Source organism: Heterodontus francisci, chromosome 37 (genome assembly GCF_036365525.1).
Source record: "Heterodontus francisci isolate sHetFra1 chromosome 37, sHetFra1.hap1, whole genome shotgun sequence".
NCBI classification, from domain to species: Eukaryota; Metazoa; Chordata; class Chondrichthyes; order Heterodontiformes; family Heterodontidae; genus Heterodontus; species Heterodontus francisci.
This window is the reverse complement of record NC_090407.1, coordinates 11,510,898-11,533,805: the sequence shown is the minus strand read 5'-3', so window position 1 is coordinate 11,533,805 and position 22,908 is coordinate 11,510,898. Positions and strand designations below refer to the sequence as shown.

Genomic DNA, 22,908 nt, shown 5'->3' with positions numbered 1-22,908 from the left:
GACAGCTCCCCGACTTGGCCCTTCTGATCTCCTTCTTACCTGGACGGAAGTTTTGGTAGTTGGAAAGCATTTTATATTCTGACCATTTGAATATGTAGTCCCCTCTGTTGTTGTCAAAGATTCGCTTCCATCCCCTGTTCTCACAGTAGGTAACAACTCTGTATTAAAGAGAAACAGCATGGGGTTTTCAATGGGTTTCTATTGAAAGAGAAAAGCTGAAACAGTCCAAATGGCAGCAACTTCCTTGCATAGTCTTACAGTACAAAAGAAGGCCATTTTGCCCATTGTGCCTGTGCTGGCTCTTTGAAAGAGCTTAGCCAATTTACTCCCACCCACACCCCAGCTTCCACCCAATAACCCTGAAAATTAGTTGTCTTGAAATACGTGTCCAATTGCCTTTTGAAAACTCCTATGAAATGTGATTACACCAGCCTTTCAGATAGTGCGGTCCAGATCATAAAAACCCTTTGTGTGAAATTATTTCTCATTTTCCCTCCAGTTCTTTTGCCAGTTATTTTAAATCTGTGGCCTCTGGTTATTGATCCATTTGCCAGAGGAAATGTTTTCTCCTTACTTGTCCTATCAAAGCCCCTCATAATTTTGAATACCTCTATTAGGCCTTCCTTTAACCTTCTCTGGTTGAGGGAGAAAAATCCTGGCCTCTCCGATCTCTCCATTTACCTGAAGAGTCTCTCATCCCTTCTGTCATCCTGGTAAACTTCCTGAGGTTCGCTCATTTGCTTCCTCATCCCAGTTTTCCCTCACGATTTCCTGTGCCTTTATCAACCACTTTTCCCCAGGCCCCACTAAGATCAATTATTTGGTAGCTCCTGACATTTAACACAAAAGGAGATTGACATATTTATCTACTTTTAAACTGTTAATATCATTTCAATGTTGGACCTTCTGCATTCTGTGCAGGAAAAAAAATCAGGTTAACATTTTGGGTTGGTTTTAGAAAGAAAACTATAGATACTGTAACTATTAGAAAGGATAAACAAAGGAGAAAATTCACACTGCTCCAACTACCGTGGGATCACTCTCCTTTCTATTGCTGGGAAGATCCTGGCTGGAATACTTCTGAACAGACTTGTGCCTGCCATTGCGTATGAAAACCTCCTAGAGAGCCAGTGTGGTTTCAAGCAAACAGAGGCACCACAGACACGGTATTTGCACTCAGCCAATTACAAGAAAAGTGTTGTGATCAAAACAAAGGCCTATGCGTCACTTTTGTAGACCTCACCAAGGCATTCAACGCTGTGAGCAGAGATGGACTTTGGAAAATCCTTGAAAAACTTGAATGCCCACCCAGGTTCCTGGCCATGGTGAAGCAGTTTCATGAAAATCAGTACAGACAAGTCAAGTGTTACAACCAGGTGAGAAAGAGGTCTAGGGTTCCCTTTCATCCTTCACCAGGGGTCTTACTGTAACAGGGTTTAATTTTAAACACACCGTGTGTTTGGCTCCCCCTTGCTGAATCCTTGTTCACCACTTTCCAATTATAAGGCAAGGAAACCAGCACAACAGGTTTTCTCAGGTTTAAAGAAGAAAAGTGAAGTTTTATTAAACTTCAACTTAAACTCTAATTCGGTTGACGCCGACGGATACACGACGCACCCACGCTAGTATGCATACGCGATACACCCATGCAAATTGACACAGAAAAGAGCAGAAGAAAAATAAAGTGGAAAGGTTTGAGGCAATATCTGAAGAGCTTTTGTTACGGGTCTTCGAGCTCACTGTAGGGTCCTTGATTGTAGTAGATCTTGCTTTTTCTTGGGGCCCAGTATTCTTCTTAAACCTTGTTCGCTGTAAGAGACTTTTCTCTCTTAGGGGTCATGAGTCTTCAATGGATTCAGTTCCATGAGAAAGAGATGGGAGCAGACAGGAGGTCTTCTTCAGTCCAGGAGCATTCTGCTTTCTGTAGGCTCTCAGTTCAAAAACTACAATTCAGAAACCCTCAGGTTGCCAAGCAGGTTAGTCATGTGACTAACTGGTATGACCATGTCTTGGCTCTGTGTATTGTGTGTGTCAGGGACTGGTTCCTTTGTCTACAAACACTGTCTGTTAATATGCCAAAATGTATTTACAGCCAGGAGCCTGGCAACCCCTTGTCCCATGCCTTCTCTTCTTCCCAACAACAATTTGAAATTTAATGTCCATGTAGCGAAATTAATGTGCCTCATTCTTGGCAGGTAGGGGCCTGCATGACACAAGCAAGACAGCGACCTCTCAAGTCCATTCCAAATCTCCAATGGCATGAAGCAGGGATGTGTGCTGGCCCCGACCCTATTCACCATCTTTTTCAGCATGATGCTGCAGCAGGCAACGGAAGACCTTAAGGAGGGAGTTTACGTGTGCTTCAGGACCGAGGGAGGCCTTTTCAACCTCAGGCGTGTTCAGGCTCACACAAAGACACAAGAAAAACTCATCCGTGAACTTCTTTTTGCCAATGACTGCACCCTCCTGGCCCACAGTCAGTCAGACCTGCAACGTATAACACATTTTTCTGAGGTGGCACAACTCTTCAGACTAAAAATCAGTTTAACGAAAACTGAAGTCCTGCATCAACCTGTACCCCAAGAAGAATATAGACCACCAAGCATTGTCATCGAGGGAACCGAGCTGAACGCTGTCAAGCAATTTACTTATTTGCGGAGCGTCATCTCATTTGACGCCACCATAGACAAGGAAGTGGACAATTGGCTCTCAAAAGCAAACAGTACATTTGGCAGACTCAACAAATGAGTGTGGAGCAACCACAGCCTGAGAGCACAGACCAAACTCAAAGTGTACAAAGCCATAGTCCTCACCACCCTTCTGTATGGCACTGAGTCATGGGTCCTGTACCGCCGTCATGTACACCTTCTAGAATGCTTCCATCAGCGCTGCCTCCGCAGCATCATCAAGATCTGCTGGCAGGACCGCATCACAAACATGGAACCCCTGGAAACAGCCAACATCACCAGCATCGAGGCCATCCTCCTGCATAGCCAACTGCGATGGGCGGGTCACATTGCCCGGATGGACGACAGTCGCCTGCCCAAGGTTGTGTTGTACGGAAAGCTGACCACGGGTAAAAGGAACAGAGGGACCTCATACAAACATTTCAAGGACTCCCTGAAGAAGTCCCTCTCTGTGTGCCACATGGACCATCGCCAGTGGGAAGTGCAGGCCATAAATCGTGATGCCTGGAGATGCTACATCAGAAGGGCTACAGACACCTTTGAGATTGAGCGAGGAACCAACATGAAAGAGAAAAGGAGGAAAAGGATAGATCGAATTGCCCCCAGCAGCGACTACACCTTCACTTGTACCCGCTGTGGGAGAATCTGCCGGTCACAGATAGGCCTGACTAGCCACCAGCAGGCCTGAAACCGATGACTACAACCTTCCCAAAATCGTTGTCCGTGGAAAAATGTCAAGATTAGTGAGAAAGGACAGTAATGAGTCAAATGACCCAGAAATTGGTGAACAAGAAGCTGTTAGATCGTATAAAAGGTGGTATGAGGCAATGGAAAGACATTAAGAAAACAAAAGGCTGTGACAATGGCTGAAGCAAAAGCAGGCAAAAGAGGAATGGTAATGGGGACAATTAAAGAAATTAAAGAAGCTGTATCTAGAGAAGGTGTAAATGGGAACAGGCAGAAACATAACTAACAGCTGCCATCCAAAAACAAACAAAAGAAATGGGGTTATGATCTGAAATTGTTGAACTGAGCTGAGTCTGACAGCTGTAAAGTGCCTAATTGTAAGATGAGGTGCTGATCCTTAACCTAACATTGAGCTTCATTGGAACAGTGTAGGAGGCTTGACAGTGAGGTCAGAGTGGGAGTGGAGCAGGGAATTAAAATGACAGGTGACTGGAAGCTCAGGGTCACATTTACGAACTGAAAGGAGGTGATAATAACTAAAATGGTGTAAAGGCTGGGAGAGAGCTAAAACAAGGAAAAGGGCAAGAAAATAGGGGGGGAATCTGGTAGATCTAGATCAGACCCACATCAACCTATCTGCAGCGTCACTGCTTCCAGAGTCCGACTGCTGGTTCTAATTATGCCAATGCCTCCAGTTTGTGTTGTTCACAGTTAATCAAATAATCGTACAGTTAATTAAATACAAGACGGTTAATTAAATACAAGTACTTCTCTTGACACACAAAGAGCCAATTATTGTGGTGAAAACCTGATTAAACTAAACCAACCAGCCAGTCAGCCATTAATTTCTTTGTACTTGATGTGCACATTGTGAGTGTATTTTAAATTCTATGTAGTATGCGTAAGCTTCCTTGAGCCTTGTTAATGAGTATCAACAATGTTTGTGAAATGTTTAGTTTAGCAGTGAGAGTGCAAAGGAAAGAATGTGTCTAGGAGATGTGGATTTGCACACAGCAGCAATGCCTCCATTATTTTCACCTCTGTGGCATATACTTCCAGTTACAGGCCAAACTGTGATCAACCTCTTTGGCATTGTCTCACACATAACTGCAAAGATCACCACGCATTTTTTGCAGATGGAAACCTGCTGGAATCCAACATTTCTCGAAGAGGGCAGGGGCGACGTAAAGTGAGCAATGGTCCAGTTATCCATGTCCTCAAGAATACCACAGAAAATTAGCGTTGCCAACTCTGGTTGGAAGTATTCTTGGAACTTTGGCGACGTGACCTGCCACCTCGAACCACTCCACCCCCACACTCCCGCCATTGGCCCTTTTCTCCAGGTGGGGTGCCTTCCCACGCCCAATTGGAAAGGAAACAGAAACAAAACAAAAAAGTGCTGGAAATACTCAGCGGGTCTGGCAGCATCTGTGGAGAGAGAGGCAAAGTTAATGTTTCAGGTCAGTGACCTTTCAGCAGAATGGGCAAAGGTTTGAAAAGAATTAGGTTTTAAACAAGTGAAGAGGAGGGAAGTAGAAGACAGAACAAAGGGGAAGGTGTTTGATAGGGCAGAGGGAGATAAACCTGCCCTGGGACAAAGGCAAAGCGTTTGTTAATTGTGGTGAAAGTGAGAGTGTTAATAGTGGAATAATGAGCAGCTTTAACTACATGAAAAGCAGGCACATGGGTAAAAAAATAAAAGGTGTTGCTATGGGTATCCGCATGAGTCCTTGTTATGCCTGTCTTTTTGTGGGATATGTTGACCATTCCTTGTTCTAGTCCTACTCAGGACCCTTCCCCCCGCTGTTTTTCCGGTACATTGATGACTGTATCGGTGCTGTTTCCTGCTCCCACCCAGAACTGGAAAACTTTATCAACTTTGCTTCCAATTTTCACCCTTCTCTCACCTTTACATGGTCTATCTCCGACATTTCCCTTTCCTTCCTCGACTTCTCTGTCTCTATCTTTGGGGATAGGCTGTCCAGTAATATTCATTATAAGCCCACCGACTCCCACAGCTACCTCGACTACACTTCTTCACACCCTGTCTCTTGTAAAGACTCCATTCCATTCTCCCAATTTCTCCATCTCTGACGCATCTGCTCTGATGATGCTACCTTCCACAACAGTGCCTCTGATATGTCTTCCTTTTTCCTCAACCAAGGATTCCCCCCCACTGTTGTTGACAGGGCCCTCAACCGTGTCCAGCCCATTTCCCGCACCTCTACCTTCACCCCTTCCCCTCCCTCCCAGAACCGCAATAGGATTCCCCTTGTCCTCGCTTTCCACCCCACCAGCCTCCACATCCAAAGGATCATCCTCCGGCATTTCTGCCACCGTCAGCGTGATGCCACCACCAAACGCATCGTCCCCTCCCCTCCTTCCCCTGTTAGCATTCTGAAGGGATCATTTCCTCCGCGACACCCTGGTCCACTCCTTCATTACCCCTGATACCTCGTCCCCTTCCCACGGCACCTTCCCATACAATCATTGGAGGTTTCATACCTTCCCTTTTACCTCCTCTCTCCTCACTATCCAAGGCCCCAAACACTCCTTTCAGCTGAAGCAGTGATTTATTTGTACTTCTTTCAATTTAGTTTACTGTATTCGCTGCTCACAATGCTCTACACTGGGGAGACCAAACGCAGTTTGGGTGACTGCTTTGCTGAACACCTCTGCTCAGTCTGAAAGCATGACCCTGAGCTTCCAGTTGCTTGCCATTTCAACACTCCACACTGCTCTCATGCCATCATTTCTGACTTTGGCCTGCTCCAGTGAACATCAACGCAAGCTCAAGAGGCACTCTACCGCTTTGCAGACTGAACATTGAGCTAAATGACTTCAGAGCATGACTGGCCTTTTACTAATATTTTATTTTTTAACCATGTACCTACTTTTCATGCAGTCAGAGATGCTCATTATTCCACTAGTAAAACTCTCTCTGGACTAATGCTTTGTCTTTCACCACAAGCATTAACATGCACTTTGCCTTTGTCCCAGGACAGCTTTGTTATTTAGTCTCCGTCTGCCCTATCAAATACCTTCCCCTTTGTTCTCTCCCCCACTTACCCCCTTCACTTGCTTAAAACCTAATTCTTTTCAAAGCTTTATCCATTCTAATGAAAGGTCACAGACATGAAACGTTAACTTTGCTTCTCTCTCCACAGATGCTGCCAGACCCGCTGAGCATTTCCAGCACTTTTTGTTTTGTTTCAGATTTCCAGCATCTGCAATATTTTGCTTTTAAGGAAAGGAAACAGACTCTTTCTTACCCGATTGGATTGCTCTTGACTGTTGGTCATCTACAATATTTTTAGAATTAATACATGAAAGGTTTCAAAGGAGAAAAAAAAACATTGTTTAATGCCGCTATAAGTTTTCTCCCTGCAGTATCCTGGGAGATTAACCTTCAGTTCCTGGAGACTCCAGGACAATCCTGGATGGTTGGCAACCTTATAGAAAATGGGGGAAGGGGGGGAGGAGGAAATTAGCGCAGTAATGGTGGCACTTCTGAACCGGCCAAGTGTAACAAACCTACACAGCCAGGACACATACCTCTGATTCAGTGTGGTTAATTTTGTAGACAGTCAATGACTGTACTGCTGTACACACTGAAACATACAGGGAAGTAAGAATTGTAGATGAGCGAGAGAACCATTTGCATGTATGGATATCGTGGACTCCCTGCCGACAGCTACAATCCCTGTTCAATCTTGATTCAAATGGACAGAAGTGCCTATGGGTTCTATGGTCAAGGACGAAGAATACAAACAGGACTAGAGGAAGCCATCCTGGGTGTCCCAGATGTTAAGTCCTTTAATTCAGTAGATTGGGATTAAATGTTACAGTAGTGAAGATTCTTCTGATGGTCGGATTGCTTATTACTGTAATTTTAATATTTTCCAGCATTTGCACACACAAGCAGCAAGACAAACAAAACTGGTCAACCCTGGGAAAGAATTTCCTTGAACCTGCTGGCAGGCTAAAGGTTAAAGGTTAATTTCTCCAATGCTTCTCCTTATAGGATGCCCTGCAGTGTCCAATTCAGATGGTTGGCAGGTGTCTGATGATGTCAATCAGACATCAGTGGCGTTTTCTCAGCTGCTCTTGGTTATAATAGCCTGTCCGATTTTTTCCACAAGTCTCCCTGCAGTTAAAGTTTAACAGTAAACTGGATAGTGCCACAAGCCTTATATAAATAAGGGGCTATGTCATGTGGTACTTACAATGCAACTTGGGACCCACTTGCAGCTCATCCTGTCATCACATGTCATCAGCCAACAGCTCAGATCTTAACTCACTGGGTGTGAGGGGTCAGTGTCAAGGGCCTGACTATTTTAAACATACCAGCCCTGACTCCCACCCAAACACCTGCTACTCCCGATCCACAAGGAAACCTTTCATTTTAAAGCAATGACTTACATTTTTGCCCCTCCTGTGCCTGCTGCTCCTTGATGCTGGGTTTCCCTGGTGTGACTGGTACTGGTCACTGACCTTGCAGTACCAAGCTAAAGTAGCAGTGGGGTCTGATCGTGTTTTAATCAGGCCCTAGCAAGCAGCTCACATTCCTCTCAGAAACCCCGGGAGTTTAAAATATCGTCCGAGGCAAGTGAGGCATCAAACAGGAAGGCAGTATACTGTCTTTGTTTTAAACCATCACACACCCCTTTCTTGTAGGAGCATGAGGTTTAAATTAGCCCAAAGTCTCTGCATTCAATCACCATCCGCACTCTCTCTCATATATAGAAAAATGTTTGATATAAAGCATATATACATATATCTTTATAGAGAGAGAGACAGAGAGAAAGAGGAGAGAGAAAGAGAAATAGATAAATATTGAGATTGTGATCTTTGACAAAAGTTAGGGAGAGACCCTCACCTCTGTGCTGAAGCTGTTTAAGAAATCTTGATGTGTGAGAATAAAACCACATCAGGTTATTGGTCAGTGTGAACTGAAGGCACAGTATTTTATTGTATATCCTTAACTTACATCTTTTGAAGAAAGTAATGAAAGTGGAATTATATGAACTAATATTCATTAAAGGGAATATCGTAGTCGGGCCACCTATCAATTAAGGAGGTGTCAAGCTGCAAGGCGTGCAATGAAACTCTACTTTTATACGTACAGATCAGCTCCATTTGTGCCTCCAACGTAAAAGAAAGGCCCATAATCTCTGGGGTCATCTGTTTTCCTTTGCTTGCTGGTCCTAGGATTCACATTATCTATCGTTTTCTGGTCAGTAATGCTGGTCGATTCCTTTGCATTCTCAGAGGCTCCAGTTTGGAAAGCATTGTGTGTTGCAAGATGGGATGGAGCAATTCAGAGGGAGACAGAGCAAAAAGAAATGTTAGCTGAAGATTACCAGGAACTGACCACTTTCATAAATTCCAAACCAATAACCCTAATTGTCTATTTAACTACCATTGGGGTACCCTCTTTATAATAGTCTCCTTCTGAAATCTCACCATCATTTGAGCTGGATTGTGAGTTGGAGACACTTCGACATACAAGAGAGTGGGAGGAGTATCTGGACAGTTTGCTGCAGACCTCAGTCATACCACGTAGCGAGGTATAGGATCAGAATGAGGTTGATGTGACTGATAGTACACAGGGTAATGGGAACCAAGATAAGATAGAGGCCGAGGCAGAAACTGATCATATCCAATGTGTAAGATATAGTTGCTACCAGTGAGGATAAGGATGAAGACAGGCAGAAACAGAGCCAGAATGCTGACCATTGTACCTCAGAGCAGGAAGCTGTCCAAAGTGGGGAGGAAGAGAAGTGAAATGTGTTTGTTGTAGGGACTCAGTAATTAGGGAGCAGATGGCATCCTTTGTAAGCAGGATCAGAGTCCCACATGGTGTGTCGCTTGCCTGGTGCCACGGTGAGGGACATCTCGAATCGGCTTGAAAAGATATTGGAGAGGAAGAGAGAGGATCCAGTCATTGTGATCCATGTGAGGACCAACAAAATAGCTAAGAGGTCCAGTTCAGAGAATACCAGGAGCTAAGAGCTAAATTAAAAACCAGGATATCAAGGGTTATAATCTTTGGATTATTACCCGAGCCATGTGCAAATTGCCACAGGGATAAGCAGATTAAGGGAGGTGAAGACGTGATTGAAGGAGTGGTGTGGGAAAGAGGGGTTCCATTTCATGGCATACTGGCATCAATATTGGAACAGGAAGGAACTGCTGGGACAGGCTCCACCTAACTCATGCTGCGATCGGGGTCCAAGTGGAAAGGATAAGTAGGGAGACCACACGAACGTTAAACTAGTAATGTGTTGTTGTGGGCGGTGGGGAGGTTGTGGGAGGGTGGTGGGGGGATGCAGATGGTAAAGGTCATGTAAATGATAATTCTAAACCAAATGAAAAGGAAGAGAGTAGAGTAACAGAAACTTTGCATTAGGCACTACAGGTAAAGGGAAAAATAAAAGACATAAATGAATTAAATTAGGAGAGAGAAATAGGAAATGTGTGAGAAAAGCAAGATTAGGGCAGGAGGATAGTTTAGAGAGTGTGGCCCAGATAAGTGTTCTTTTTACAAATGCATGGAGAATAAGGAACAAATTAAATGAATTACAGACAGAAATTCAACTTAGAGGGTATGATATGGTTGTCATTACTGAGATATAGCTGCAGGACAGTCAGGATTGGGAATCGAATATACCAAGTTATAAGGTCTGCAGGAAGAATAGAGAATCTTGTATAGGGGGAGGAGCGGCATAAGTGATTAAGGATGAAATTATTTCTATGATAAGAGATGATATATTGAGGTAAACAGGTAGAATAGTAGAATTATGGGTAGAATTAAGAAATTGAAAATGATATAAGACTGTAATAGGGGTTGTGTATAGGCTCCCTGATAGCAGTTGTGAAGCAGTAGAATGTATTAATACAGAGATTAGACAAGCATTTAGTAAAGGCAGAGTGATTTTAATGGGGGATTTTAATTTCCATGTAGATTGGAATAAGCAGACAAGCAGATATCAGAAAGGTAGCCACTTTCGTGTATGTATTCAGGGTAGTTTTTTGCAACAATATGGCCTAGAACAAACAAGGGGGCAGGCCATATTAGATTTAACAATGAGGAATGAGCTAGATTTAGTTAATAGCCTAACGCTGCATAAACATTTATCCAATAGCAACCATATCATTGAATTCAATGCTGTCTTTGAAAGGGAAACAGCTATTAAAATTCTAGATTTAGGTAAGGCTAACTTCAATGTGATGAGAGAGGGTCTGTCCACAGTAAACAGGGCAAATCTGTTAATGGATAAAATGACAGAAGATCAGTGGGAGTTGTTCAAAAACGAACTCGGAGGGGCCAGGGCGTGAGCCAAAAACTGGAAGGAGCGAATAGCCAATGGTAAAACAGAAACTGGTCATGTGGGAGTGGAGCTCATTCTCCATTGTGGGTAAGAACTTGGTCTTCAGGTACGTGGCACTTTCGGTATTGCTGTACGTGGCACAAGTCTGGCCCATACCCCACTCCTGTGCCATGGCAGTCTCTCAAGCCATCTTCTGCTTTATATGGAGATCAAAAATGGGCCGTGCCCACAGGAAAACGATGTTCAGACCTTTAGTCAAAGGGGGAAAAAACGTACCCAACGTCGCCCTCATCCTGATGGCCATTTTTGTGATGACTGCATCAAGCTGTGCACAAACACCTAGTGCCAAGGTTCTATCTGTCCCCAGTGTTGTGAAGGATGGGTCTGGCCATGTTGCCATGGAATGTTTCATTCAGTTGGACTGTGCTGTATCACCTGTACCTCGTGGAAAGGTTTGTGCAGAAAACACCTTTGACCACAAATCCATCAGGCAGTGGTCCGCCCATAACATCCTTGAGGCCCTGCAGGCAAAGGAGATTGTGAGTCCTGTTGGATGGTTCCCTGAGCAGACTGTCAAACTCATTTGGCAGAATGTCTCATCGCCAGAACTTTCAAACAAGCACCAAGACGTAGCTTGGTTGGTGGTGAGAAGGGGCCTCCCCGTCAGATCCTTCCTGCATGCCCAGAGTGTCACTGCCTCTGCACGCCACCCTGGAGGTGGCTGTGGTGGGGAAGAGACCGTCGCCCACCTCCTTCTGGAATGTGCCTTTGCAAAGCAAGTGTGGAAAGAGATGCAGTGGTTTATGCCGAGGTTCATCCCGAGCAGCTCCATAACACAGGTCTCAGTGTTCTACGGGCTGTTCCCGTACAGCACACCGAGATAAACATCAACTGCTACTGGAGGACCTTCAACTCGGTGAAAGACGCTCTTTGATCTGCCTGAAACTTGCTGGTCTTCCAGTGCAAAGGGCTGTCCACGACTGTGTATTGCAGACTGGCACATTCTAAGGTCCACGACTACATGCTGAGGGATGCAATAAAGCTTGGGGCAACTGCTGCAAAGGCTTAATGGGGAAAGGCGATTGTGTTAGCCCACCCGCCATAGCATACAGAGGGGCTGGAGCCCATATAAAACCCCATAGGCTGTATGCATCAGAGAATGTTTTTTGGGTATGTAATGCAAATGAACATTGCAAATATAACCTGAAATGGCAAGAGTAGTGAGGCATTGTATGGGCAGTATTGAAAGAAACTGATCTTTATTGCACTTTAATGTAATATCTAATTTGAATTGTTTTGTAATGTATTTTTTTTACAAATTTTTATGAATAAAGTATATTTTTGGGGGAAAAAATTCAATGTGATACAGAATAAGTTTATACCCCACTAAGGGGGTTAGAGCTCTACTTGCCAAAAGAAACAGCCATGGACAACTAAAGAGGTAAGAAACAACATAAAATTAAAAGAAAAAGCAAAAAAGAATGCAAAAATAGCCCAGATCCCGGTGAATGGGAAAGATGCAAAGAACAGCAAAAGGTGACAAAACAGGTAGTAAGAACTACAAAAAGTAAGTATGAAAAGAAACTTGTAAGGGATATCAAAATTAAACAAAAAACTTTTACAACTATATTAGGAAAAAGAGGGTGCTTAAGAGCAATGTGGGCCCCTTAAAACTAATAATGATGATATTATCAATGAAAATAAGGAAAGCACATGTTAAATAATTACATTGCATCAGTATTTATAGTAGAGGAAGAACATAGCATCCCAAGAAAACGAATATTAAATCAGGGACAGAGACTCACCAAAATTAACCTAAGCAAATTAACGGCAATGAAGAAAATAATGACACGAAAGAATGAAATATCCGCAGCACCAGATGGTTTTCATCCCAGGATTTTAAAGGAAGTAGTTGAGATCATTGTAGATGTCCTAATTATGATATTCCAAAGTTCTCTTGATTTGGGAACCATTCCTTTAGATTGGAAAATTACGCACATCATTCTGTTATTTAAGAAAGGTGAGAGAGGAAAACCTTAGCTCAACGTCTGTTGTCAGGAGTCTATAATAAAGGATGAAGTGACTGAACACCTTGAATATTTTCAACGTGTCAGAGAGAGCCAGCATGGATTTGTAAAGGGTAGGTCATGTCTGACAAACCTGCTTGAATTTTTTGAAGAAGTGACTAAAGTAGTGGACAGGGGATGTATATGTATATTACTTATATGGACTTCCAGGAGGTATACAATAAAGTTTGCTAAAATTTGAGTACAGTATCAAAAGAGACTATTAGCTAAAGTTAAAGCTCTTGGAATCAAGGGAACATTATTAACCTTGTTAGGAGATTGGCTGAGCCTCAGGAGGCAGAGAGTAGGGATAATGGGCAGGTACTCTAATTGGCGGGATGTGACGAGTAGCATCAGACAGGAATCTATGTTGGGGCCTCAACTATTCACTGCATTTATTAACATAGATGATGGGATAGAAAGCCATATATCCTAGTTTGCCGATGACACAAAGATAGGTGGCATTGTACCAGTATAGATGGATGCATAAAATTACAAAGAGATATTAATAGATTAAGTGAATAGGCAAAACTGTGGCAAATGGATTTCAATAGAGGTAAGTGTGAGATCATCCATTTTGAATCTAAAGAGGATAAATTAGAGTACTTTCTAAATGGTGAAAAATTAGAAGTGTTGGTGGTCCAAAGAGACTTAGTGTTCATATACATAGATAATTAAAGTGTCATGAACAGGTTCAAAAATAATCAAAGAGGCTAATGGAATGCTCGCCTTTAATTCTAGAGGACCAAAATACAAGGGGTAGAAGTTATGCTTCAGCTATACAAAGTCCTGGTTACACCATACCTGGAATACTGTGAGCAGTTCTGGGCATCACACCTTAGGAAGGATATATTGGCCTTGGAGGGAGTGCCATGTACATTGGCGAGAATGAGACCTGGACTCCAAGGGTTAAATTACGAGGAGACATTACACAAACTAGGGTTGTATTCCCTGGAAATTAGAAGGTTAAGTGGTGATTTGATCGAAGTTTGCAAAATATTAGGAGGAACTGATAAGGTGGATAGAGAAAAACTATTTCTGCTGGTTGTGGAATCTAGGGCTAGGGAACACAGCCAAAAATTAGAGCCAGGCCTTTAGGAATCAAGTTAGGAAAGACTTCTACATGCAAAGGGTGGTAAAAGTTTGGAACTCTCTTTGGCAAATGGCAATTGATGCTGCATTAATTGTTCATTTTAAATCTGAGATTGATAAATTTCTATTAACCACAGGTACTAAGGAATAAGGGGAAGAAGTGGGTATAAGGAGTTTGGTCACAGATCAGCCATGATCTTACTGAATGGCGAAACAGGCTCAAGGGGGCTTGATGGCCTGCTCCTGTTCCTATTTTTCTATATTTGTGATGAAAATCTGCATTCTGCACCTAGTTCCTGGCATGAAGACTGTCCCCACCTGGTCATGATGTAAAATAACATCTTTCCAAGAAAAAGTTTGTATCAGAGGAACTTTAAAAAGATTAAAAAGGTTAGAAATTCATCTCAGGCTGCAGCCCAAAATGAGCAGAATCTTATAGGCTGCCAGTTGTATGCACCATCCAAAAATCAATTTAAATTACTTCAATGGAAGGTTTACGTAGGAAATTATAGAGTTTCAGGCCTAGACAGCTTAAGATATAGCAACGAATGGTGGGACAAAGTAAATTAGGGAGGCAGAAGAGGTCAGAATTGGAGGAACGCTAAGTTTTCGGAGGGTTGTCGGGCTGGACAAGCTTACAGAGGTAGGGAGAGGAGAGGGCACGGAGGGCTTTGAACATGAGGATAAGAATTTTAAATTTGAGGTGTTGCTGGATCGGAAGCCAATGTAGGTTAGTGAGCACAGGGGTGATCGGTGAACAGGAGTTGGAGTGAGTTAGGATATAGGCAGCAGAGCTTGGGGTGAGCTCAAGTTTACAGAGTTTAAGTTTAAGGTGGGAGGCAGGCCAGGGGAGAGTGTTAGAGTAACAGAGTCTGAAGTTAATGAAAGCATGGGTGAGGGTTTCATCAGCAGATGGATTGAGGCATAGGTCATGACTGGTGATATCAGGTAGATGGAAGTAGGCAGTGCTGTTGATAGAATGGATAATGGAAATAATTAATTAAGGGATTCAAATGAGGTCAACAATCAAGAAAACAAAGCCATTGATTATGACACTGATCAGCTGACGTGATCTCCAGCCCATAAGATTTGCAATTTAATTTCTATTCTAAATGTTTTCTTTGAGTCCTTGGGATCAGTGACAGTAGTGGTGACAGCAAGCACAGTCTTTGTGATGTAAGTATCATGTGACAGGAAAAGGGGCCTTTACAAGAAGGGCTATAACAGCAGCAGCTGCCAGGAAGGCAAAACCAGGAGTTAATCTTAATTCTTTACTTCCTGTCATATGATGCAAGGTCACGTGGGGCGGCACAGTGGCGCAGTGGTTAGCACCGCAGCCTCACAGCTCCAGCGACCCGGGTTCAATTCTGAGTACTGCCTGTGTGGAGTTTGCAAGTTCTCCCTGTGTCTGCGTGGGTTTCCTCCGGGTGCTCCGGTTTCCTCCCACAGCCAAAAGACTTGCAGGTTGGTAGGTAAATTGGCCATTATAAATTGCCCCTAGTATAGGTAGGTGGTAGGGAAATATAGGGACAGGTGGGGATGTGATAGGAATGTGGGATTAGTGTAGGATTAGTATAAATGGGTGGTTGATGGTCGGCACAGACTCGGTGGGCCGAAGGGCCTGTTTCAGTGCTGTATCTCTAAACTAAACTAAACATTTATTGGTCCTTTTGGCAGTTAATAGTTGTAAGAGGACTTATACTTTCAAACGCAAAATGGAAAGATGAATGCTCATCAACAGAATAATATGGAGACTGCCTTTGTCACAGATGTAAGGAGTGCATTCAAGGATATTACCACCTTGAGGGGTGCATTTTATCATTTGGCCAAGTGACTGGCAAAATTAACAGGCTGATCGACCAAGAGCTTCAGCACCAGACCCAGACCAGATCGGGTCTCATTTAAATAAAAGGGGTGAGCTGCTAGCCCTAAATGTGAATCCTTTTGCAGCTCGCGATTCAGGCCAGTGTATAATCGGGCAGCCTCAGAGGCAACCCAGTCAGCAGCAAGGTAAGTTCTTGAGTTGGGATTCTGGAGGGGAGGCGTGATGCAGGCCCCCACCTGCCAAGAATGAGGCACATTAATTTCACCACATGGACGTTAAACTTAAAATTGTGGCTGGGAAGAAAAGAGGGCCTATCACAAGGAATTGCCAGGCCACTCGCCGGAAAGACATTTTTGCATACTAGCAGACAGTGTTGGAACAAAGGAACCAGTCCCTGCTCCCCAATACACAGAAGACGTGGTCAGACCAGTTTAGTCACATGACTAACTGGCTGTTGCAGGGTTTTGAACTGAGAGTTTTAAATTGGCCACAGAGAATTTGAACTCAGAAAGCTGTTTGCTCCTGGATTGAAAAGACCTCTCGTTGCCTCTCCTATCTGCTTCCATCTCTTTCTCACGGAACTGAAAACCACTGAAGACACATGAACCCCAAGAGAGAAAGGTCTCCTACAGTGAACAAGGTTTAGGAAGAATACTGGGCCCCAACGCAAAGCAAGAATTACCTACAAAAGGACTCTACAGCGAGCTCAAAGCACAGTAACAAAAAAATCCTCCTCAGAGATTCCCTCAAACAGTTCCACTTTATCTTTTCTTCTGCTGTTTTCTCTCTCTATTTGCATGAGCATATTGCGTATGCATGCTAGCGTGGGGCGTGGCGTGTATCCGTAGGCGTTAACCGAATTAGAGTTTAAGTGTAAGTTTTAATAAATTTCACTTTTCTTCTTTAAACATAAGAAAGGCCTGTTTGTACTCATTTCTTTGCCTTATAATTGGAAAGCCGTGAACAAGGATTCACCAAGGGGGAGCTCAAAACACAGTGTGTTTAAAATTAAACCCTGTTCCAGTAAGACCAGGTGAAGGCTAAAAGGGACCCCGAGACACCTTTCTTACCCGGTTGTAACAGGAGGGGTTTGTGATTGCAGAGGTGGGGGGTGGATGTGGGAAGCTGAGGCAGAAGTGGTGCAGATTATTCTTTGTGGGACCCAGCTCCTCCTGGCCTCATGATAATTTTCTCACCTATCACTGGGGTCCTCCACATTCTACTGAGTAGACACTCCACAGAGAAAATTCCACTCAATAAGCTGTAAAAATGGCTTTGGGATCCTAGCTGCACAGTAAAAGTTGTTAGTTCCCCTTTGGTTTCCCAAAAATGTTTGCATACTCCTCAAATTTTACCCCGGACGATGCAATCAAAACCCAAACTTTTAATCTGGTATTTATGATTCTGTATCCAATGGCGGTACACAAACAATCATGATAATCATTTGTCTAAATTCTTGATAAAGCTTGAAATACTTTACCGTAACCAGCCCTAAACACCTGTAGTATCCCTTTAGAATGCTATGATGTCAAGAAAAAGATCAAACATTTGTGTCTATCAGTAGGGCGGTACAGTGGCGCAGTGGTTAGCACCGCAGCCTCACAGCTCCAGGGACCCGGGTTCGATTCCGGGTAATGCCTGTGTGGAGTTTGCAAGTTCTCCCTGTGTCTGCGTGGGTTTTCTCCGGGTGCTCCGGTTTCCTCCCACAAGCCAAAAGACTTGCAGGTTGATAGGTAAATTGGCCATTATAAATTGTCACTAGTATAAGTAGGTGGTAGGGAAATATAGGGACAGGTGGGGATGTTTGGTAGAAATATGGGATTAGTGTAGGATTAGTATAAATGGGTGGTTGATGTTCGGCACAGACTCGGTGGGCCGAAGGGCCTGTTTCAGTGCTGTATCTCTAATCTAAAAAAAAATCTAATCTAGAACAGCAGAGTATTTTGGATGGTTGAGTTTCCATTTCTCTTTCTATTTAGCTCTTTGGCTCACACATTTGCATGATAACTTGTGGTTGTATTGCACGGGCACTCATTGGCTATTGCCTATTCTTGCCTTTGACAACTCTTGTTCCTCTGCCGTTTTCTAGATCCCTCAAGTGACCTGATCTCTACAGCCACACAAACGGAGGAGGCGCAATTCTCTTGGAGATGTACCAGCACTCGCTTGTATCTTTCCAACTCCAGGACAGAAACCGGCACACTAGTGATGATGGCAGTGAGTCTGAGGAGTCTGCACAGGGTGATTCACAGAGCGCAAGTGAACAGGAGCAGCTATAAGCAGAATGGACAGCCTAGGAAATGGCTTGCTGGAAGTTAAAGCTAGTCCTGGTTCTGCTGAAGAGGACAGAGATTTTTTTTTTAAATTCATTCACGGGATGTGGGCGTCACTGGCTAGACCAGCATTTATTGCCCATCCCTAATTTCCCTTGAGAAGGTGGCGGTGAGCTGCCTTCTTGAACCGCTGCAGTCCATGTGATGTAGGTACACGCACAGTGCTGTTAGGAAGGGAGTTCCAGGATTTTGACCCAGTGACAGTGAAGGAACGGCGATATAGTTCCAAGTCAGGATGGTGTGTGACTTGGACGGGAACTTGCAGATGGTGATGTTCCTGTGCATCTGCTGCTCTTGTCCTTCGAGGTCAGAGAGGTCGCAGGTTTGGAAGGTGGAGATGCAGACTTTATGGTGGCCAAGTCGTTAAAAGAAAAAATACCTTCTGCACAGCAGCAACTGCTGAATGTATTGGACAGCCTGCTAGGGGACTACTGCACCATGTTGGAGATTGTCGAAGAATTCATGACCAACTTGTCTTTTTTGTTGGGCAAATGAAGTTTATTGGAGGGTGAAAGGATTGGGAAAACTGTTAATGCAGCGGAGCAGGGTTTATTCAACTTAGAGCGTTCAATAGCCTGTTACCAAAGTGTTTTTAAAGGCAGAGGTGTGAACTCAACTCCTGCTTCTGTGCCTTCCGCTTTATCACCAGTGGTGTCTCCTTCACCTTGCTATAGATTCCTCGTCCAATAGTGGCTCCACATGTTGTCCCTATTTCAGAGTAAGCTTACAGCAAACCACTAGCATACAGGACACTGATTCTGGACTCTGTTAGAGGAAGCCACTGGATAGCTCCAGGGACCAGAGTTCTTGCTTGAGAACTCCGATGGTCTCAATAGAGATCTAGTGGAACCATGGATCTGTTTGTAGCACAGTTGAGCTTCCATGTGTGGGTTCTTGAGAGAAGTTATGAACCCAAGCATGTAGGGGATTGTCCCCAAGCTGGTTGCTGTCAAAGGGCAAAGACCGAGCAAATGGAGGATTGTTGCAATATAAATGGGTGATGGCAGCTGCCAGGAAAGAGAGCACAGTCCTGCATTGGGCAATGCCGGTGATCGCACCGGTTTCAGGTTAATGGAACCGAAGCCCTTGTGGTTTGTGAGAAGCACTGGGCTCAACACAAACAGCCAGAGAGCAATGTGGATGTAGTCAATGACCCCTGGGATTTGAGGGAAACCTGCAATCTATACAAACCCCAGATCTCTAAGCAGCTGTCTGCACTTGTCCACATGGAATGCGATATAAGTGTTTGTTCCGACAAACATGTGTACTAAGCATGAATGGCAGACTGACTTGACACAGCTGATAACCCCCATTGCAACCTGGAAAGAGCAGGAGGCAAAGAAATAAAGCCTTGCATTTCTATAGTGCCTTAGGATGTCCCAAAACACTTTATAGCAAACAAAGTACTTTTGAACTGTAGTCACTGTTGTAGTGTAGGAAACGCAGCAGCAAATCTGTGGACAGCAAGATCCCACAAGCAGCAATGTGATATTGACCAGATAATCTGTTTTAGGGATGTTGGTTGAGAATAAATGTTGACGAGGTCACTGTGGAGAATTTTCCTGCTTCTCCTTGCACAGTACCATGACAGCTTTTATGTCCACCTGAGAGGGCAGACAGGGCCTCGTTTTAAATTCTCATTCATAAGATGGCACCTCTACAATGCAGCCCTCCCTCAGTACTACACTGAAGCATCAAGCTCGATTTTATACTCGAGTCTTTGGAGTGGGCCTTGAACCCACAACCCTCTGACTCATAGGTGAGAAAGTCCTACCAACTGAACCACAGCCAATACGGGGGAGTAGTGACTTTGACTGCAACCACAGTAGGTTTCACATCTTCTTGTAGAATAGAAAAGCTGTATACTATTTAAATGAAGCAAGATTGCAGAACTCAGTGGTACAGAGGAAGCTGGGTGGCTTGGTATATGAATCACAAAAAGTTAGTTTGTAGGTTCAGCAAGTGATTAGGAAGGCAAATGGAACATTGGCATTTATTGCAAGGGGAATCGAGTATAAAAGTAGGGAAGTTTTACTACAGTTGTGTAGGGCCTCGGTGAGACCAACATCTGGAGTACTGTGTATTTCTCGCTATTTGAAAAAGGATATAATTGCATTGGAAGCAGTTCAGAGAAGGTTCACTCAACTCATTCCGGGGATGAAGGGCTTATCTTATAAAGAAAGGTTGAACAGATTTGGCCTGTATCCATTGAAGTTTAGAAGAATGAGAGGTGATCTTATTGAAACATATAAGATCCTGAGGGGATTTGATAGAGTGGATACCGGGGAGGATGTTACCTCTTGTAGGGGAGACTAGAACTAGGGGACACAGTTTAAGAATAAGACATCTCCCCTTTAAGACGGAGATGAGGAGAATTCTTTTCTTTAAGAGAGTCGTTAGTCTGTGGAATTCTTTTCCCCAGAAAACAGTAGAGGCTGCGTCATTGAATATATTCAAGGCTGAGTTAGATAGATTTTTGAAAGAGAGGGCAGTCAAAGGTTATTAGGGGCAGACAGGAAAGTGGAGTTGAGACCACAACCAGATCAGCCATGATCTAATCGAATGGCAGAGCAGGCTCGAAGGGCCGAATGGTCTACTCCTGCTCTCAAGCCCTTTGTTCTTATGTTGCAGGAGATGACATAATTCTGTGACAGCCTCTCTAGAGAAGTGTAGTCTCCAGGTGCAGGGTTCCTCATAAAGATGCACGTATGTTATCCAGGCCTTACGGACTCTGTTGGGAGGGTAAGGATACCTATGAGCTTGCTTCCTTCTAGGTAGTCTGCTTGCAGCTGTAACTTTATGGGATTGTTCCACAGTTGCTGCTTCTTCTCTTCATCTAACTGGTAAGAAATCGCTCGAAGGGCCCCCATTTTGGTAAAAAAAAAGTGTTACCAGATTTCTGAAACTCGTATAACAATTACAAATAATTGAAGTTCAAACAAGTTGCCAAAAATGCGTTATAAACTACCAGCAAAATATCTCAAAAACCTTTGCAGAATTTTAAATGGGGGCTGGAAATGGTTCCCCCCCCCACTTCCCCCCACCACCCTATACCACAGGTTGAGGAAGTAACAGACTGAAACAAAACCGGCACTGGGGGTCTTGACAACATCATTTGAGCCCTACTTGCACATGCTTACGAAGCCCCTACCGGTGGGAATGTTGACTGCCAAATTGAGATCCACCCAAAAATCAGGCCCCCCACCCCGCACCCGCTGTGGTAAGTTGACAAATTTTATTTTTGCCTGTGTTTCGCTCTGCTGTTGCCCCATTTAGGCCTAAAGCATGGCTTGGCAGCAAGGTAAAAATAATTGCCCCTGTCTTCAAAGGACTTGCAAACGCACAATGCCTTTGCTCATTCTCTCAAGGATGCCACAAATTCTTTGCACACTGTAGATTCCCGTGGAGTGAAATGACTGCAGGTAAACTCCACAGCCAACATGCCAAGACCCCACAGACTTCCTCAAGGGCTGCACTGGACTGTCAGTTTAGTTTGCTTGCTCATATCCTCGAGTGGTAATTTGAGAAGCAAAGTGGGGGCAAGCAGCGAAGCCAAGATGTTGATCATATAAGTGCACATGTTGAGACATGCAGTCTCTGCCAGTCTTATGCACGGCAACTTAGATTTTTAACTGACCTGTTGAACCTTGGTGTAGCTTAATGTCCGGGAAGAGCAATAGACTGCTTAAGAAGGTGTTCCGGAATTCTTCTGTGTTGGAAAAATAAGGTTCATCTATTTGTGAAGCCATGTCATCGTTAGCCAGGGTGTCCCCTTTATGAAATGCTTCAGCTCATGTCGTAAGCCAAAGACAGCAAAACATGAGTGGTTTATGACACGTGTCTAAAGCTTGAGATCAAATAGCAGCATTATTCCTCACACGACAGCTGTATGCTGCGCATGACAAAGTGGTCTGAATCAAATAAATACAACGTTAGATGCCATTAAAGATTATGGTGGGGGGGGGCGGGGGGGGGGGGGGGGGAGAAACGTTTATGGATTCAACACTGCCAGGGGCTACTGTGATGTCAGCACTGCATTATAACATGCAGGAGGATATTATAAGGGGAGTAACAGACACTGAAAATAGCTTTATAGGATTTGAGAAGTACCTTTGTCACTGAGTCTTTCTGTGCTGCATGACGCACAGGGATCAAAAGTACAAATATGGATGTTTTTGAAGACAACTTCATCGAAGAAAGAAAGAAAGAACTTGCATTTACATATTGTCTTTCACAACCTCAGGATATCCCAAAGTGCTTCACAGCCAAGAGGTACTTTTGAAGTGTAGTCACTGTTGTAATGGAGGGAAATTGTCTCATACTGTGGTACAGATCTGCAGATGCAGGGTTCTGCCTAGTGTCTGTAGGCTGCTCAAAGAAGGGAGATTGGAGTCAAACCCAATCCCCTCCTTGCCTGCACCCTTGCACATTCTAACCAGCATCACTGAGCAGTGAGATGAATGAGGAGCAGGAACCCTGGCTGATCTACCCCTTTCTAGGCTCTGCAGGGCTGTCGGGGTTTGTAATCACTGAAAATCCTGGTTACAAATTGATGTGAATTTGAAATGTGTTGTGTTCTTCCCTGCTCCAGACTGAAGGTATTCTTTCTCTTCATGTTCCAGACTGAAGGGACTTATTTATTTCTTTCTTAACCACTTTGCAATAATGCTACGTGAAATACAAACAGAACCATGGAAACATACAGCATAGGAGGACACTCAGCCCATTGCTCCATGTGCTAGCTATCTGAAAGCTCCACTCCGCTTAGGGTTACCAACCTTCCAGGATTGCCCTGGAGCCTCCAGAAATTAAAGATTTATCTTTGGACACTGCTGTAACTCAGGAGAAAAATCATAGGAGCGTTAAAAAAGGTGTTTTTCCGAT

At 43.9% G+C, this 22,908-nt stretch overlaps 1 protein-coding gene across 1 annotated transcript in view; it reads right to left on the bottom strand.

The window, feature by feature from the left end:
* The window catches only part of LOC137352008 (protein polyglycylase TTLL10-like), a 37,922-nt gene extending 28,809 nt beyond the window's left edge, over positions 1–9,113 (bottom strand). The window contains exons 1-3 of the mRNA XM_068016986.1: positions 8,934–9,113; positions 8,501–8,631; positions 40–158 (exon numbers count right to left, since the gene is read on the bottom strand). Coding sequence (XP_067873087.1) covers positions 40–158; positions 8,501–8,631; positions 8,934–9,113 — 430 coding nt within the window. The remainder of the gene's footprint in view (positions 1–39; positions 159–8,500; positions 8,632–8,933) is intronic.
* Positions 9,114–22,908: the final 13,795 nt, after the last annotated feature.